A 19,542-nucleotide genomic window follows, 5' to 3' on the forward strand; every position below is an offset into this window, starting at 1 on the left:
ATTTATAGGTTTTTTTTTCCTGCATCTAGCACTCTATATTTGTCTTTGTTGGATTTTATTTTGCTGTCTAGTGCCCAATTCTCTAATTCAGTAGCATCCTTTTGAGTTCCTGTATTATCCTTCAAAGTGTTTGCAAGTCTTCCCAGTATCACCTGCAAATCTGAACAAGAAGCTCTCTGTTCTGGTATCCGGGTCATTAATCAAAATGTTAAACAGCACTGGACTTAGAACAGACCCTGTGAATACTGCCCTGCCCCTGGAACATCCTTCCATTCTGACATTGATCCATTTATACTTACCCTTTGCTTACAGTTATTCAGCCAATTATAGAAATAATTGGGACAAGAGTTCTATCTGTCTCAATGATTCTTCAGTTTGTCAGGTGGGACTATATCAAAAGCCTTACAGAAGTCCCCATGTATTACATCTGTTGTGTTCCCTTCCTCCAAAGTTTTCCTGGCGAACAAGAAAATCAGGTTGGTTTTGAATGACTTGTTCCTAATGACTCTACATTGACTATTAGTGATCACCTTCTTCAGCCATTTACAAACTATTTTAAGATTTGCTCCAGTAATTTCCCAGGTATTGAAGTCAAGATGAACAGTCTAAATTTCCCTGGGTTCTTTTTCTTCTTTTTAAAGATGGTTGCTATTTTAGCCGTGGTTTCTGAAACCTTGCTTGACCTCCATAATTTGGCAACTATTGTAGCTAATGGCTCTGAGATTTCTTCAGTCAGTTCCTTTAGCACCTTGGCATGAATTTAGTCAGGTCCTACACTCAAGACTGTTAAGAGCTTTCTGTTATGCTAGTCATTTATCATGATTTGCATGGATTTCATTAGCTGTCGGGGTTAAGGGTCAGAGTTTGTTTTAATTGTGAAGACTGAGGCAAAATAGCCATTGAGAAGTTCTGTCATCTTTGCATCTTTTGTTAGTAGAGCTCTGTAACCTACAGTGTCCTTAAGAAAAAAAAGTTATGAAAAAAGTGATTTTTGTTGTATCGTTTATGTGAGTAATAGCAATCTCAGTTGGATAAACTACAGAAGTGTAATAAAGTACACAGCTGGAATATCTTTTACATTCGATGCTTAGTCTTACTGATGTGTCTCACAATGATTCTATTACTTGGCAATGAAAAAGACGTGTGAACAAGAAGTATTATGTTAGCCAAAAAGTGTACCCTTATCCTCCAAAATTTCTAGTTACATTCTAGGGTTGGATATTAGATGGAAAAAATCTGACCTATGTCTACTTATAACGGACTAAAGGTTACCATATTCTTCTGTAGAGTCCTAATAAATTTGGTTTTGTGAAGATATCAATCTAGGAAAGACTGTGGAGAAAAAATCTGTGTAGGGAATATTCTGTTTAATATGTTTGTTACTGGTGTGTCAGTACTGCATGAGAAACCTATATGTCTACTTATACCTGACAAAAGGTTGCCATACTCTTCTGTAGAGTCCTAATAAATTTGGTTTTGTGAAGATATCAATCTAGGAAAGACTGTGTGGAGAATAATTCCTTCAGTACAGTGGTTTTCAAACTTTGTAGTTGCAAGGTACATTTGTTAGTCTCAAAGCACCCCTTGGAAAATGCTAGCTGTTCACTTCCACTGATTTTTTTTGACTATGGAAAAGTAATAGTGCTTCTATAGCAAATAATTCAGAAAGACCACTACAGGTCATAGTGTCTTCGACACTATAGTTTCATATTTGAAGTTTCTGGGTTTATCTTGTGAATCGGGTATGTGTTTGTACACCTGATGGTGCTAATATTGTGCCATGGCACCCCATAAAGGAACTCATGGTACTTGAGGGTGCTGCCCCATTACCCTGGTTGGTAATGTCTGATTTAGTATATCTGTTTAGTGCATTATAGTTGTTTATTCACAACTGCACTCCATTGCAATTGCTATAACAAGGAGAAGGAGAAAATTTACACCTATAGATCAAATAGCAGCAAACTTGCTAAGAACTTCTTTGCTTTGTTATCTTTTTCCTTAGGAAAGGTGTACACCATGTTAGGGAGCACTGGCATGAAAACACACACAGCTAACTTGGTTTTTTATCTCTATGCACTGACTGCTGAAAAACTGTTATCTAGCTTCTGTCTGAGCAGCTTCGGGTAAAACCTGGATAAAATACAATCCCCTCCCCCCCCCCCCCCCCCCCCCCCCCAGTATATGGCTTTTTTCAGTATGTGTTGTGAACAATGCAGGAGTGAGTGAGCAGAACACAGTGCACATATATCATATCTCACCATCCACATTCCTTTGAGTCTCCCCTGAGGCTTGCCCATTCCCTAAGTAGAGGATGTTCAGCATTTCTCCCATTATAAAAGTTATCAGTATAACTACATGGTCCCCCAAATGAGGAATGTATTTTATAAATAATTTTCATATAAAAAGGTGGGGCACCAAAAATGATGTTTTTTATTAAACTTAATTAGTTTAATATACAGCCAAGAGGTTAAATTTGATAAGCTTGTGCATTTGCTCAGGTTTGTTTTATATAGAACTTCATGCTGTTGATTTGTAAATTATTTTAACTTTCGCTCTAGCCTAGTTGTGGTTTTTGAAGCATCTGAAAAGAAAAAGGACTTGTGAAAGGAGGAAGAGAGGGGTATATTGGTGAGGAGGATTGGGATAGAGAAAGAGGCCAGAATGGAAGGAAGAAGGTTTAGCTTGAAAAACAAATAAAGCAAGCAAAGCAGGGGGATTGAAATTAGGAGAGCCAGTGAAGAAGTCAGTGGTGAAAGAGGCAAAAACAATTAAATCAGTCTGATTAGAAGCAATCTCCCATTAAAGTTCTGGTCTGCATTCTCAGCTGACTTCAGTGCAACTCTGGTGATTTGCACCAGCTGGTAATCTGATCTTTTTGCATGGAGGTGTGTGGAGTTAGAAAAACTGACAGTCCCTTGAGATGCCCAGCCAAATGCAGTGTATGAGGTGTGTTGTCTTAGGGGTTGTGGTGAGTCTCGTGTGAATGGTGATTTTGAACACCCTGGACCTGTTGATTTTGAGCAAAGAACCAGAAGTCCAGAAGACTACTAAATCCTACTTCTGTGCCAATGTCTCATGCTATTTGAGAGAATTATAGCTATTAATTAACCATAGATGGAGAGAGTGGCTTCACCTGGAAGGGAAGAACATCTGATATTTTATCTTAAAAGAGATGCCAAAACTTAAATATGACTGAGATATTACCTGCATGGAAGCGTGCATTAGCTTTTTAAAAACTGGCTTAAACTAGGGCAAACATATATAATAATCCTGTTTCTGTTTGAGATGCTTACTTTGATTTAGTTCAACCATTTTCATAAATGACTTAAGCTAAAATTGAATATGCCTGGTTTTAACTGAAATAGGAGTGCCCTTACTGTCTTTTTCACTGGTACTATTAAATTAGTTTATAATCATGCTCTAATTTCAATCAATGAAACACTAAAGCATAAACCACCTGGGAACCATTCAAAAACTAAAGCAATTTAGAGTTCATGATCTGCTGTCCATATGTGCATTCTTCTGTGCTGTCCATATGTGCATGCATCTCATGGACTCAAACTCAGATTTTCTTTGTCTTTAATATTACCCATACAGTGCATACAATTGGTGATACACATTTTCCATTCTAAAGTTCCTGTTAATTGCTTTCAGCTTAAGGCAGGGCTTCTGTTGTCTAATTAAGACATCATTTTTGACCTACAGTCTCATTTCAAACCTTATTCATTTTCTTTACTCTTTAGTCTTTAATTTTCCTCGGTTGACATTGCTGCCCTTTTTTTTTTTTTTACTCATTTCTCTGTCTTCCTTCTTTTTCTTTGCAGGGCAGAAGGTGTCTTGGTCTGTGCCATGTAGCCTCAAGTCAAGTGAGACTCCATTTTTCTTTCTCTTAGGCCTTTGCTTCATGTTATAGTAAGGATTCTTCTATATCACCTGTTTTCAAATTCTGTCTGTCCTGCAACAGGGACATGAGCTGGAACAGTTGCATTCCTGCGGAACAGGGCCCTTTGAACAGGAGCATTTGCATTTACTTGAGTGTGCCAAGTACTAAAGGACTCACAAATCCTTCACTTCATGGTCTAGGATGGACCACAAAGCTTGCGCTGGTTTACTTTTTCAGTAAATCTGTTGGGTCAGCCTTGGATGCCAAATCTCAACACTCACCTGACTGCATGTAATCCCCAACAGCATCAGCAGCAGAGAAGTGCTCCTCTGGTAAACCCAATCTGAGAGAGAGTTTGAGGGGAAGGTCCCATCACAGGATTTCTTGGAGAGATGCTCTTTATCGTCTCCTTTCTTGTCCACTTCCAAGACTTCACACCCCTATATGGCTTCTGATGAAATTCAGAAGTATTCTACTCCCGGCACCCAGATCCAGAGTTCCTACTTCTTTCATGCTGCGAAGGGACAAGGAGAAGCACCTTAGGTATTTGGTAGTTGTCCCTCTGGTGCTGAGCTATCACAACACATGCACTTCATTAATTACTTCTGCTTCAGCATCTAGAACTCTGGCAGAGACCTGTTGCCCAAGACATTGTGCAATTCTGTGGTCTACAGCTACCCCATTCCATCCATTGCTAGAAAATTTTCTACTGGTGTCCTTCTGTCCTCAGTTGTGGTCCCAGCTGCTGCTACTTCAACTTTCCTTGTAGGACCCCTGCTATGGATTGTATAGAATGGTTTGGATATGGATGATCCTTCTTCAGGCAGGGGGTTGGACTAGATGATCTCAGGAGGTCCTTCCTGCTCTACTTCTCAATGATTTCTGTGACTGCAATTCTGAAGATCACAACTCTACACTGGGACAAGGCCACTCACTATCAGAGATTTTGTCATCCTTTCCCTTATCTTTTGGATACTGCTTGGCCTACTTCTGGCAAGCATCAACCAATATCACCAGAGACTAGTGGTCATGTGTGCTATCCTGGCTAGCTATTCCAGCCAAATCAGTGTGGTGCATGCTTCTAATCTCCTAACCCTGTGCTTTTTAGGGACGTTTCTCATGAGATTGTGCTTTGACAGAAGATTTTCATCCTAGCTCTAGGAGCCTTATTTGAGGTAGCTCAATAAGGGAAAGAGGATTTACATTTATTATTTCCTGAATGAAGAGAGGAAGAGCTAACTCGTCTTCATCTTAAGGGAACTCAAGCTTCAGTCACAAACTCAAGTTCAAGATGGTAATACTAGTCACCATAATCCCCCCTCTGAAACTATCAAACTGCTTCACATCTCTTGATCTTCAAGATGCCTACTTTTCTGTCAATATCATGCCTTTTCACAGAAAATACCTGTGATTTGTGGTAGACCAGGATCACTGCTTGTACAAGCTCCTACCATTTGGTTTCTCCCTTGCATGATAGCAGCTCATCTCAAGGGGAAGAGAATCTCATAATATCCTTACCCAGATGGCTGGATGGTGAAAGGCAGTTCTCATGATTAATGGGATATTTATTTGCTATCATGTGATAGTTCCATGCCTTGAATCTCCAAATAAGCCAAAATCTGAAGGCAGTTCAGAGACTAGAATTTGTAGAGGCTAGTCTGGATTCGCTGTCAGACAAGGTTTACCAAGCTCCAGACTCTCACTGGAGGCAAATTTGTCAACAACTACTAGCATTTGTCTGTTTATTCTAGGACATGTGGTTTTCTGCACCCATGTTACATCATAGGTTACAGACTACATCTCAGATACAGGAAGGTATTGTTTTAGGTTTTTTTTTCTTTTCCTGAAAGACATTCCCCAAACATGGAGGTAACCATTTTTCTTCTGATCAGGTCCATTCTGCATGCTGAAACAGCCTAGTGAACACCTGTAGTGAGCCTCCCATTATCATTGAAAGACATGATGAACAGCTTTCTGTGAGGGTAAAGAGTACACACAAATAATCTCCATGTACAAGGTTCTGGGTTTGCCAAGAAGGCAAAGTTTCAGATGAATGTGGTAATACAAAGCCTGCATCCCATTTTAGGATGTCATGTCCAGATTATGACCAATAATATCACTACAGATTTCTGTCTCAGTAGACAAGAGGGTACAAGATATTCCCCCACCATCCAAAGAGGAAAGTCATCCTTTGAAACTGGTGCAAACCTCTCAGTGGTGCACTTCCTTTACCTTCAGAATATTCAGTGGGCAGTCTCAATGTGCACATGTAAGCCATAGGTGAAATCAACAGGTCTGTTCTTGTAGGACGTTTTTGCAGACATCAACCTCTTTGTCTCAGATTTTATCAAAAAGGTCAGATTCTTTCCCCCTTTGCTTCAGCCCAGCATTATTGTCCAATGCCTTTCTTCTCCTTTGATCAGGGAAACTTTTATATGTCTTCCCACCTATGCATGTAATTCTTAAGTACTGCACAAGGTGAGGAGGGAATCCACTCATCTGATCCTGCTAGCTTTAACCTGGCCATGGCACCTCACACAAGTGACGAGCCCTGGAACTTATCTTCCAGGGATCCAACGTCTTCTCCACATGGATCTGCACACCATCCATATCAATAGACTAGATGCTGGATGGCACTGGGCAGTGATGTAGGCCTGTTTATATGCACTCATTCATAGAAAAACTGCACTAGACAAACTGGCTTTGCTAAGTGGTCTAGTTTCTCTCTCTGATTTTGTATGAGGTACCACTTTTCCCCTATTTTAACTAATTTGGACTATTGCATAGATTGCAAGTTAGAGCACTTGTTCATCAGCACTACCCTTACTTGCTATCTCAGCTTATCACTGGCCAATGTAAACCTGATCCCTGCCCATGGATGCCAAAGTCCTGCAAGCTCTGACTACAGTATTCCCTCTTCTGAAACCCAGTTTCTCAGGGGAATCAGAATCTAGTACCCAGAGCCCTAACAAGTCCCTGCTTTCTTCTCTGTCACCATTCCTCATGGTTTGAATAACTTTTCTCCCTATACTGTTCTATCTGGACAAGTTCTTCCTGTGACTCACTCCAAGTAGTTTCCTGAGCTAGTCACTGATTTTCAGCTTAGTTACCAGATCCATGTATTTGTCTTTCCAAACCTTTTTGTCTGAGAGCTTGATATACTCTTCAGGGAAGGACTTTGCCTGTATATCCATACAAGACTATCAAGATATGCCTTGCAAACACTAAGATGATTAGCGTGCATTCCATCAGAACCCATGCTGCATCAGTGGTCTCCTGCATGGCTCCATTCTGGCCATCTGCAAAACAGTCACTTGAAGGTCCATGAACACTTTCAGCCAAGCACTACACTTTCATGTAGACTGTCAGAACAGATGCTGCATTTGGCAAAGCACTCTTCCCACTGTTGTTCACCTAAGAGTATGACCTGCCTTCATAACAATCAGACATCTTTTTTTTTGGTGTTACTGCGAACAGAATGTGCCTATGGACAAGCACTCAAAGGAAAAAGAGAAGTTACTTACCTCAGTAACTGGAGTTCTTCAAGATGTTTTGTCCACACGCACATTCCATATCCTGCCTTCTCTTCCTTAGAAGTCCTTGAATTGTCCCTTGCATTCTGGGATTCTGCAGCTGAGAGGAAATTGAAGAGAGGGAACTGCCATTTATGCCCAGAGTCAGAGTGCATGCAAAAAGGCAAAAATTTCTCTGAGATTGAGTGCTAGAGTCACATGCGTGCCCACAGTGGAATGTGCTTATGGGCAGTACATCACAAAGATCTCCAGTTACTAAGGTAAGTAATTTTACTATCTAAGAAAATTGGCTACCAAATCTCAGATCTAAAATTGACATATTTCTCTCATGCTTTTAGGTTCAAGTTCTTTTGAATCTCAGAAGATGGAAAGGCCTTCTATTTCTGTTATTTCTCCAACTAGTCCTGGAGCTCTGAAAGATGCTCCACAGGTCCTACCAGGGCAACTTTCTGTAAGTGTATATTAGTATCCAGAGAGAATATTTATCTGATACAGTGTATATTTTTGGTGGTAATAATGAGATATATCTGGATATATTATACTATATAGGTAATACATTGAAAGAGAAACATTAGCTTGCTTCCATTCTTTTTGTTTAATGTAAAAAGTGTGGGACATTTGAAGAGTTGTATTGCTGGCATGTCTCTTTTGTTCAGTAATGCATTTCAGTATAGGTCAACATTAACTCATGCAATTCCCTATCATGCTAACTGAAGTTGTGCCCAACAGAGATGTAATGAATAGAGTTTGATTTGTATGTGATTCCAGTCTCTCTAAAGGATTGGAGTTACTCTGTTAGCATACTGAGTTCTAGGCAGAAAACAGATTCAGAAACATCCAAGTAGTATGATTCCTTTAAAAAATAAATTAGTCGCATTTCATAGTGTTCACATAACCATGTGTTAAACTAGTCAGGTTAAATGCATTCCAAAACTGCTTCAAGGGTTGGCCTGCAAAATGAGCCTTCTCAGGGGTATTTCATACTACTAGGAAAGTAGATTTGCTCCAATGTAAGTCACAGCATAGTATCACTTCAGTAAAACAGAGTTGAGATGGCAAAAATATTACTGATTGGTATCTGTGCCTCTCCTACCTCCATCCTCATGCCATTGAACAAGACATGGTTTAATGAGTTAGTAATTTAATTGCCAGAAATGCCTAAAAATGCAATGGAGAAATATGAATATTTTATTAAATATTGTCATGGATTTTTCCAAACTGCATGAGATCAATTTGTTTAGTTTATGTATCTGAGATTATATTATTTCTGCTATTATAAACCACACTGAAATTTTGTCCATGCACACACAAATTCTTCGGAAAACTGCATAAAACCGTTGACCTTTCTCCCAAAAAACTGAATTACATTTACGTTTTGGCTAATAGTATAAAGTATAGATAATTTTACATTCTTTCATTTTCATGAATAATTTCTGGTAACTTGGGTTTTTTAGGTGAAACTGTGGTATGACAAAGTGGGGCATCAGTTAATAGTAAATGTTCTACAAGCAACAGATCTGCCACCTAGAGTAGATGGCCGTCCCAGGAATCCCTATGTAAAAATGTATTTTCTTCCAGATAGAAGGTAATATAACAAGTAAAAATATATGCTGTATCAACTGAACATTTATATGCCATAGTCATACATCAGAATATTTCACTTATATTAATTCCTTTAATTTATTAAAATTTAGATGAGCCATAAAACTGTTGTAATAGTTATTCACAGCTTTTTCTAAAACATATAAAACCACATGCATCTATAATCAGTGTCAAGCTACAGAAAATTAGCCCCATGGACATATGTCTGACCCTGGTCTCTGATGTGCAGTAAACCTCTCTCTTTAAACATATGAGTTCAGTGTCACTTAAATTAAGAAAGGGCAAAGGCAGTGTTAGCAGTGGTAACTAGATGTCAGTATGTGATTTGTTTTTGCTTTATAATTTACAAGAAATATTTATGTTTCAGTGATAAAAGTAAAAGGAGGACCAAAACAGTAAAGAAAAGCCTAGAACCAAAATGGAACCAAACTTTTCTCTATTCACATGTACATCGTAGAGATTTTAGAGAACGAATGCTAGAAATAACTGTATGGGATCAACCAAGAGTACAAGAAGAAGAGAGTGAATTCCTTGGAGAGGTGATATATACAATAACATTTCAATTACAGTAGTCATATTTTAAGTATCTAACAAAAGGCTAACATCTCTATTTTTATTAAAATAATTCTATATACTGTAGTTTCAACACAGTTTAAAGCTAAGACTAAGCTTGATAAATTTCCCCCTAGATCCTTATAGAGCTGGAGACAGCACTTTTAGATGATGAACCACATTGGTATAAACTACAGACACATGATGAATCCTCACTACCTCTGCCTCAGCCATCACCTTTCATGCCCAGGAGACATGTCCATGGTGGAGAAAGCTCTAGCAAAAAACTACAAAGTAGGTCTAAATTCCATTGCTCTCCTCTTCCATTTAAATATGGGAATAATTTATGAAGTACTCCTAATGCCTGTAAGCAGTCTTTAGCATACAGTTAGTCTGAAAAAAGTGTATTTTTTGGAAGGTGAAAATCATATTAAAGGAAAAGTATGCCAAAACTTAATTATTTTCTGAACACCTATAACTTTTGGTGACTTTAAAGATGAAAATAATTATTTAAAAAAGGGGTATTTCTCAGAATCATCATTTCCCAAGGTTTGTGTAATGTGGTTGAAGTGGCTACTGTATAAAAATATCTGTAGGCTGTAACTCATGCTTAAACTGAAAATAAATTTTATTTTGGGAATATGAAAGAAATAGGGAACAAATTGGAAATAAATTTTCCAAGCTGCTTTTTATGATCTTTCACCGGTATGTTGAGATGAGGAAAAGTAATACATTCCAACTAGTGTGTAACTATATAGAGGCACTTTTAGGGAACAGTTACAGGAGCTGTATACTATAGTAATTGATGCATTAGATCAAACTATGCCCTCATTCTAAGTCACAGAAGTTTGATTCTCACCTCATAGTATTTAAATTTAAACTAATCTTTTGACACATAGCAGTAAGTGAATTTTTTATTTAAATATATTTTTACATTTTACAATACATCTAGATATACAGGATATTTATTTGCCTTACTGTTGTGCAGGATCTCAGCGAATCAGTGATAGTGACATCTCAGATTATGATGTTGATGATGGTATTGGAGTTGTTCCTCCAGGTGCGTGCGTGAAGAGCATGGTCCTGCTTTTATTTTTGCTTTTGCTTTTAATTATTTGTATGTTTGGGGTTTTTTTACTCTAATATCCCAGGCTATAGCAGGTTGCTGGTTTTAGAGACTGAATTGTGGAGAAACCAGTATGATTGATTATTCCATGGTGTTGTAATCTTAAATTCATTTTAAATTACAGTGAGTTAAAAATATTCCTGTATTTATACATCAATATCTCTGTGTACATGTGACTAGGGATATTATCTTGGATGGTTCAAAGTTACTACCCAATGGTCTGAGCATAAGTGAAATTACAAATTTAATTCCAATAAATCCATAAGAAATACTAATTAGTATTTCAATTTCCATTGCATTTTTTTTTATTTTGCTTCTTGCTTAAAACACAGATCTTATGCAATCCTCCATGGAATATTTTGAAACTGCATGACTATAGATTAAAATGCATGTTGCATGGCTTTGTCTTTTATTCGTTTCATAAACCGTCATGAATTATATTCCTAAATGTGCATAAATGTATTAAGTATAGGGAGAGAACATTATAATTTATACATTAGGGCAGCACCCTTTGTGAATTCAACATTATAAACCATTTTGAAGAATATTTTGGATACCATACTTTTTTGTATTTCATGCTACTGTTGCCACATATCATGAGAGTGAATTTCTTGTTCACAAAAAAATTAATAAAGAGTAGCTCTTCATCTGCCTTAGCAAATTAGGGTTTTATAGAACTTTGTCTTGAAAGTTACTAAACAGATTAAATAGGCTAGTATTTGAAAAGCTCTATACCTTACTACTTGATTATTAACATAATTCACATGCATTAATTATTCATCTGCAATATTACTGAAATTGGATCAATCTTTCCTCTCAGTTTTATGAGTGGAATCTCAATTGTTTTCATAAGGCTATTTGTGAATATGTGAGAGGAGAATTTCTTGCAAAATACATAGCAGTGGCATTATGTTTATTGGAGTGATTAATTTTCATATTTTTATCAATTGAAATGCATATATTTTATACAAATTAATAATATTAGTTCCAACAGTTTCTTTCTGCTTTTTTTTCTCATTTATTTTGTGGCTGGGGCTATAGATACTTATCTCTAAGGCAACCTAATGCCATCTTAATAATATAGGGCTTTTTACTCACCAGTTTCTCCTGGGCAATCATCCTTTATCTGCAGTGGTCCATTTACAGTCCTATAAAGCAGCTGCTCCCATGTTATACAACCATTTTCACTTGGATATATAGCACTTAGTTGTCTTAGTTTACTAGTAAAAGTCATTAGGACTTAGGTACTGCTATATATTCCTTAGTATCTTGAAAAATATATGTGCTATGTATAGCATGGTCCTCAAATACCTTGTTTCTGCTGTTAAGGCTTCTGCCATGGAAGCTGAGTTTATACTTGAACTAACTCTTTCTAGATTGGCATGCAGGAAGGGTATGGTCAGAAGAAATGTGATTTTAAACTTTCTTTATAAGCTCAAGACACCAGTGAAAGAAGTGAATATGTGTGTTCCCATGATCTGAACTCTTATAAAAGGGAATATTTTAGAAATATAAAAGGAGGGGGGAGGAGGAGAGATGGGAGAAAAAATGTAAAAAGTTGCATGCTGGATCTATATTGAGGTGAGGTTAAACCATGCTGCTGAAACTAGAAAATGTTGTCATTGACTCGACTGACCAAAAAGCTAAACCCCAGATCCATAAAGGCATTTTAATGATTGATTTTGACTCACTGATTTCAGATGCAGGCTCTGGTCTCTGCTGCCAATTCTGTTTACAAATTTCATCCAGTGACTCTTCAATGGAAATATGTGTACTATACTTATTGAATGACAGTGTGAAACCCATCTCCTTATTCCCAAGGCAATGCCCTCATTATTGGGCTAGGCTGCCTCTAATGCTCCCTGTTCCTAGCTTCATTAATCTTGCGTTTGTGGCTGTACACTTGCCCAGCTTCAGCCTCTCTCCATCCTGGTTGTGAGAGAGATGAGTTTGAACCAACTCAGGCTGAGGAGGGCGTAGAACTGAGATCTTCCATTTCCTGGAAGAAATGGTCTAGCTAGCAGCTGACAGAGAGAAAGGTAGGTAGTATTCCTTTCCTGTTTTTGAATGAAATTGGCCATAGCTGTTGGCCTTTGTTAGAGTTTATTAATCATGTTTTGCGCATGCTTACTGAATTGGGCCCTGAGAGCAAAAGGGTACCTATTTAATAAATCCCAAATATGTTTAGATATGAGATAAATGCAAAATGTTCCATTAACCTAGGATAGTGGTACCTTGAGGCATGCACAAGAGCAATTTAGGTTTCTGAGGAAGCTTACTCGTGCAGATTTAGGTTCCTAATTATTCTCTTCCTGTCTCTTCAATCTTGTAATTCTGTTTGTTGGAAATGCCTCCTTTCTTTGTCCAGTCCCTGAACTATTCACTTACTATGCTCTTTCACTGGACCTTGTCTTCTAGTCACACAGGCTACATTTATGTGAATGACTTGCACATCTATCTGTAAATTTCTGTCACCATTGACTTGAATGGTGTTTACATTAGTGTCAGTAAAGCCAGGATTTTACCGTTCTTCTAAAGCTTGGCTTAATTCATTCAGACTTGCATCTCTAATTGCTAGCCTGGTATCTTTTCTTAATTATGTCAAATCTGAGACCAGACAATGCCCCATCTACTCATAATTTGTGTAGTACCCTGTTTTTCTAGTGTTACCATTGACTTCAACAGGACTTTTTGGTGGTTAAGATACTCTTCACCATGAACAAGGGTGGTGAAATCTAGTTTGTAATATCTATACAAATGAATTTATTTTTCCTTCCATACTTTCTCTTTTCCCTTCCCTTGCTATCTCTTGTGGTTAAATTACCAACAAAGCCATTGATATAGTCATTAAGAAACTCTGTCTATACCTATTAGAATAGGCATTCTAACTTTGCTAATTGTTTCTTAGTAAAGTAACAATTACAGGATTCTATGGACTTGAGAAAAGGATTGTTTTAAGGGTATTGTTGCTTTTGTACATGTTAAAAATGTGTTTGGGTTATTCAGCTTCTCAACAGTGTGATTTTTATGAAGAGAGTTGTTCATTTCTTTTTAAAAGGTTGATAACAAATTGGAATGTGCTTATAAATGAACCACAAGAATGAATACATATCTGGACACCCTCCTTTGCCATGAGACTTACCAAGTTCAGTCTATTAAACTTATCCAAAAGAAAGTGAAGGAGATGACTTAATCATGGTTTGTAACTACCTGACTGGTATAAAGTTTCTGGAAGTAGTTGGCTCTTTAATTTAGCACATTTAACTAGGCATACAGCCTCATCACCTGTTGCCTGTCAGTGAGCCTATCTCCTTCAGTAAAAGGCTTCTTTGGGGTGGGAAAAATAAAAGCACAAAGTGCATTTGTGGCAACTGTGCCATGCTCAAGCCATGGGTCTGTGCATGTGTGGCTATACATGTTGCACTTCGTTCTTGTAGCACAACAAAATTCCACAGTACCCCTAGTGTGCCAAAAATAATGTCTGTCTAAGCCCTAAGTATATAATACAGGCATGTAGGAACAAAACAGGAAGACAAAAGTACAATTTAAGATACAGATTGCAAGGGCAGCAAACAAAGCATTCTATAAATAGGTTTATAGAAAGGAGAAAATAAAGGAGAGTGTCAGTCCCTTACTGAATACGGAGAATGATGGATAAAGAAAGCCAACCATTTAATCTTTTTTTTTTTTTTTTTAAACGCAGCCTTCAGAAAAATGTTAAATATCAAATGGCAGGCAGAGTTTAGCAGCAAGCTTAGAATAGTGAAAGAACCAGTTAGTAATTGCCTAGGCCAGGGATGACCAAACTGTAGCATGAGTGCCACTGGTGGCATGGGCAGCCTCTGTTTGTGGCACATGGCAGATTGGCAAGGGGACAGGCAGTACAGTGTCAGATAGGGCAAAACAGGATAAGAAAGTTGACCAGCAGATCAGGGGGCTCAGCGGGATGGGGGAGTACAAGGTAGGAACCAGAAAGCAGAACCGCATATCAGGCAGTAGAAAGTGATTAGCACTAAGGGTGAGGGTTGGGTTAGTCTGCGGCATGCCATCCAAAAATTTGGCTCCCACTGGCCTATGCAACCGGTACATTGTCAAAAAATGTGGTTGAATGATAATCATCTGAGAACACATAAGGAATTAGATAAAATAATTACAGAACCATTGGCTGTTATCTGTTTGAAGTTGTGTAAGTTTGTAAGATCCCAGATGACTGGAAAAAGACAAGGAGGACATAGAGAATTAGAGATAAGCCAATCTAACTTGAATCATACCAGAGCATATAATTAAGAATCTTCTATGTAAGTAGAAGATAAGAAGATAATAAAGAACAGTCCTCACAGATGTGTCAAGGGCAAGGCATGCCTAACCCACCTGATTTATTTCTGTGATGGCAAGGTAGAGTTTATGGGAGAGGGAAAAGCAGTAGATATGAAGTACTTCAACTTTAGTAATACTTTTAACACCGTCTCCTGTGAAATTGTCATATGTAAACTAAGCAAATATGGTCTAGATGGGTGTATTTACAGATAGGTAGTCATTGGTGGCTCAATGTCTTAACTGGGAAGAGGTATCAAGGGGAGTTCCCCAGGTGTCTGTCCCAGGTCCTGAACTGTTTAATATCTTCCTAAATGATTTTGCATGATGAATTGAGTGTTTGCATATTAGATTTGCATAGGAGAATGCCTAGCTGAATGGAGTAGCACACATTTTGAATGACAGCATTAGAGTTTAAAATAACCTTGATAAATTAGATAAATGTTCTGAAATAAGATGAAATGTAATAAAGACAGGTGCTTAGGAGGGCACAATAAAATGCACTGATACATAATGAGGAACAACTGGTAGGCTGCAATACTGCAGAAAAGGATTCAGGGGATTAGTGGACCACAAGTTGAATGAGTCAACAATGTAACTGCTGCAAAACAAGCTAAGAGCAATTTTGTACACCACTGATCACAGGAAGTGATTCTCCTACATTATTCAGTGCCGATGAGGCCTCAGTACTGGAATACTGTTCCCAGTTTTGGTCATCATACTTCAAAAAAACATGGAATACTTGAAGATTCGAAAGGAAACCAACACAAATTATTAAAGCTCCAGAAAATGTGACCTGTGAAGAAAAATTGAAGAACTAGAATTATTTAGTCTAGAGAACAGAAGACTAAGAAGGGATTTAATGATGGTTTTTAAATTCAAAAAGAGGTTGTTATAATGTGGATGGCGATCAAGTGTTCTGTGTGTCCATAAGGGACAGGAGAAGAATTAATAGGCTTAAATTGCAACAAGGACGATTTAGGTTAGATACTCCAAAGAATGTTCCAGCTGTCAGAGTGGCTAATTGCTGGAACAAATTACCTAAAGAGACGGTGGAATCTCCACCACTGGACATTTTTAAGGGCAGGGTTAGATGTGCATTCTTCTGGGATGGTTTAGACAGAAATGTTCCTATTATGATCAGGTGTTAGACTAAATAAGTCCTTTCTAGCCCCTTTTTATGACTCTCTAATTTGGTTTTAAATCAAAATCTAGATGTTTTGCCAAAAGATATACCATCGCTAAATCAGAGTGTATGAGCTTGATCCAAGAATTATTGTGTGGAACTCAGTGACCTGATGTATAACCTCAAGTTATGCCAGATGATCTGTGGTCCATCTTGAATTTTAAATCAATGAATCTATGAAGCAATTAAATGGATAGTCTTCGATTTTGCGCTTAAATATTCCAGCACTGTATCAAAGGTTGATGGAAGGAATATCCTAGGCCAGAAGATAAAATCAAAAAGGTCAGGAGACACGGGGAAGGCAGGGTACTTGGCATTTCATTGTATTTGGAGTATAGCTGCCTAGCAATGTTAAATATATGGAATGAAAAGTGTTATGTAAAGTTCTGGTGAGATTTACATTTCTCATGCTGCTTGTTGTGATAGAAAAAGTGTCCCAAAAATAGAGAAAAAAATAATAAGAATAATGTATTAAAATTCGTTATAAAATGTCAACTTACTTTTCAAAAATTTTGAAAATCAATAAATGTGAACCTAAAAATATTTTAGTATATTAACAAGCTGATGCCATATCCTTAACAGAATCCTGTACTTGTGATGAGTTTTAAAATGACAAATAACACTCTAAGATAAAAGAGTTAAAAACCAACTCTTTCTACTGTTTAGCTAAAGTGGTAATTTACATGTTTCCTTGTGTTAGGTAACTATTTTCCAATGATCTTAAACTGCACCTGGAATTCCTCAAGGTGGCTGCCATATCTTTAGTTGTCACATGAGACTCCAGCCTATTTGGGCTGAGACTCTTATGCTCTTTTGCTTTTTTATATTGCATAGCACAGCATGTCCTCGGTCCTGTGTTGGGGGCATAGTGATACTGCCATGATATAAATAGTGAGGAAGAAGTAAAAAAATATATCCTGAACCTGTCTCGGAACAGACAATTCTGAACAGACAAGAAACTGTTACTTGAAGATTTTATTTATAAATGTAAGAAAAGTATATAAGTGAACAAATGCTCTGCTGATCATTTTGAATCCTAAATAATTTTAAAATTTCCTTGTCAAAATACTTGTTCCCTCATAATATTGAAAGGAAAATTATTATACTCTATACACCGTGAAGCTACTCTGCATATTGTTGTCAAATCTTCTGTGATCTTTGCATGAAGGCAGCTCTGGCTAAGTTCATTAAGAGCACATCTTTGTACTCAGCTGAAGACGGCTTGGGAAGGCAGCTTTCTAACTGAGGGGTGCTGGTTCAGGTCTTTTTTGGTAGGCACCTTCTTCCACTCATGGTAGGCAGGTAGCTTAGAAGAAATTGAACCTAAGTGGCTTAAACTCAATAGTTTAACTAGGAGTGGGCAAGTGGGGCACTAACCCAATGAACAGGTAGAAGAATGATGTCTGCTGCCCAGGGCACAGAAATTGCTTGTGCCTCTCTGCCTAGGCTTCATAGAACTATCACCAAGTAGAGGTGAGATTTAGAGTGTAGAAAACTGAATTGGAATGACATTATGAAATGTGTTAGATTTCTGAAACTATTCTCTGTGCCAAGTGACTTATTCAACCTTATTTTCCCCAGGCAACTCCCAGCATGTCCCCAAACTCCTTTCAATTTATTTGCCTATATGCATATGTACACATTACATTTAAAGGTAATGCTTTTAATTAATCCTGGCTGCATGGCATATCAGGATTGATAGTACCTAAATAATTAGCTTGACTTAAATCTTGGAATCCCTTAGAAGTGCTTTCCTTGAAAAGACTATCTCAGTTGTTTGCAGATATGGAATCATGCCCTCTAACTTCTTCTTGTTGCACTTTTACCAGTAGGTTATAGGTCTAGTACTAGAGAAAGTAAATCAACAACACTAACTGTGCCAGAACAGCAAAGGACAACACATCATCGTTCACGATCTGTATCTCCTCACCGTGGCGACGATCAGGGCAGGACCCGTTCACGTTTACCAAATGTGCCATTACAGAGGTAGGCTTCACAGCTGAGCAACATTAGTTATTGAAAAGTTTTATGGGATGAAGTTTGTGTAACCAGTCCCTGGCACTTTAATTTTGATGAGAATTTTTTTTTCATTTTTACAGTAAATTATTTTAAATATATGTATCAAATTGCAGAGTGTAAGCACTTTGAAGCCTCAACCTTGTCCTCATTCCTCTCTGAAAAGCTGTATCCTTTTTTTCTTTACCTGATATTTTCCTGCTGTTTGTCAATTTATTCACTGTATTGTTTATAACATTTAGAATGGAAGCTCTTCCAGGCAATAAATATATTTTGTGAACATACTTTGAGGTGCTGTCAAATAATAATAAGTAATGTTATATGCTAGTAGAGGTCTTGGCAGGCATTCCACAAATTAGTCCCACACCCTCCCTGAATGGCACTCCAGTGTCTGTACCCTGCCTGATCTGTTGTTCTGCTTTCTGCCTTATGCTCCCTACCAAATCTGCTGCTCTGTTTTGCTTCCTCGCCTGTACTCTGCCCCATCTTCTGGCTATCATACACTGTCATACATCGACAGGCTCCCAGTCACTGGGGATTGTAGCTTCCATTTTCTTCAAGGCACAGGGGTGAATGAAACAGGGCTCTTGGTCCTGGTTCCCCCTCATGTGCAAACTGGACCCAGAGCCTTGTCAGGTGCAGGGACTCTCAGTCCAGGCTGCATGTGACCCCTGTGGCTGGGAGCCCTCTCAGCAAAGGGATCTCCCATCTGTGAGAGCCTGCTTCTTGCCCATGCTGGGGGAGCCCAGGATTAGGCTCCTTCCACACCAGCAAAAAGGTGCTATTGGATCTAATTCACAATATCACAATTGCACCTCCTGCCATGCACATGTGGCCTGACAGAAGGTGTGATTGTGTGGATCATACATTTGATCCAATTTTCCTTTACCTGCAGAGGTGGCCTGTTAATGAACTGATTCTGCAAATAAAAAGTAATGTGAAGTTGCCAATTTCTAAACATTATATTTTTAAAAAGACACTTTTTAATATGATATGTTTTACTGTTTTATCTAAAAATATTCTATCAAAGGCTATTCCATAAAAATGTATTTCAGAGAACGGTGATAGCATATAGACATTTAGAAAGCCAAGTATGGTGTTTTCTAGCAGACGAACACATAAAGAATAGGAGGATCTTATTTCACCTTTTCCTTCCCGGTATTCAGATTTTTATATCTTCAGATATAATACAAACATTGGTAGAACTTTACCCACTTATTTTGTTCCTTTGTATAAGGGAAGTACAGGGGCCCTCTGAACTTATTTTGAAATGGAGCCATGACAAACCCATAACAGATTACAATTCTTTATCCTCTGCATGTGGTAATAC

General features: G+C 37.9%; 1 protein-coding gene across 36 annotated transcripts in view; it reads left to right on the forward strand.

Moving 5' to 3' along the window:
- RIMS1 (regulating synaptic membrane exocytosis 1) overlaps window positions 1–19,542 on the forward strand; it is a 574,877-nt gene that overhangs the window by 341,447 nt on the left and 213,888 nt on the right. For 22 of the 36 annotated variants that reach the window (XM_059730969.1, XM_059731058.1, XM_059730979.1 and 19 more), the window contains exons 10-15: window positions 7,755–7,867; window positions 8,871–9,001; window positions 9,386–9,557; window positions 9,708–9,864; window positions 10,559–10,630; window positions 18,026–18,182. In XM_059730969.1, coding sequence (XP_059586952.1) covers window positions 7,755–7,867; window positions 8,871–9,001; window positions 9,386–9,557; window positions 9,708–9,864; window positions 10,559–10,630; window positions 18,026–18,182 — 802 coding nt within the window. The remainder of the gene's footprint in view (window positions 1–7,754; window positions 7,868–8,870; window positions 9,002–9,385; window positions 9,558–9,707; window positions 9,865–10,558; window positions 10,631–18,025; window positions 18,183–19,542) is intronic. The other 14 variants (XM_059730965.1, XM_059731115.1, XM_059731009.1 and 11 more) reach the window with 1 other exon arrangement.

The sequence above is a fragment of the Alligator mississippiensis genome, chromosome 1 (genome assembly GCF_030867095.1).
Source record: "Alligator mississippiensis isolate rAllMis1 chromosome 1, rAllMis1, whole genome shotgun sequence".
In the NCBI taxonomy this organism is placed as follows: Eukaryota; Metazoa; Chordata; order Crocodylia; family Alligatoridae; genus Alligator; species Alligator mississippiensis.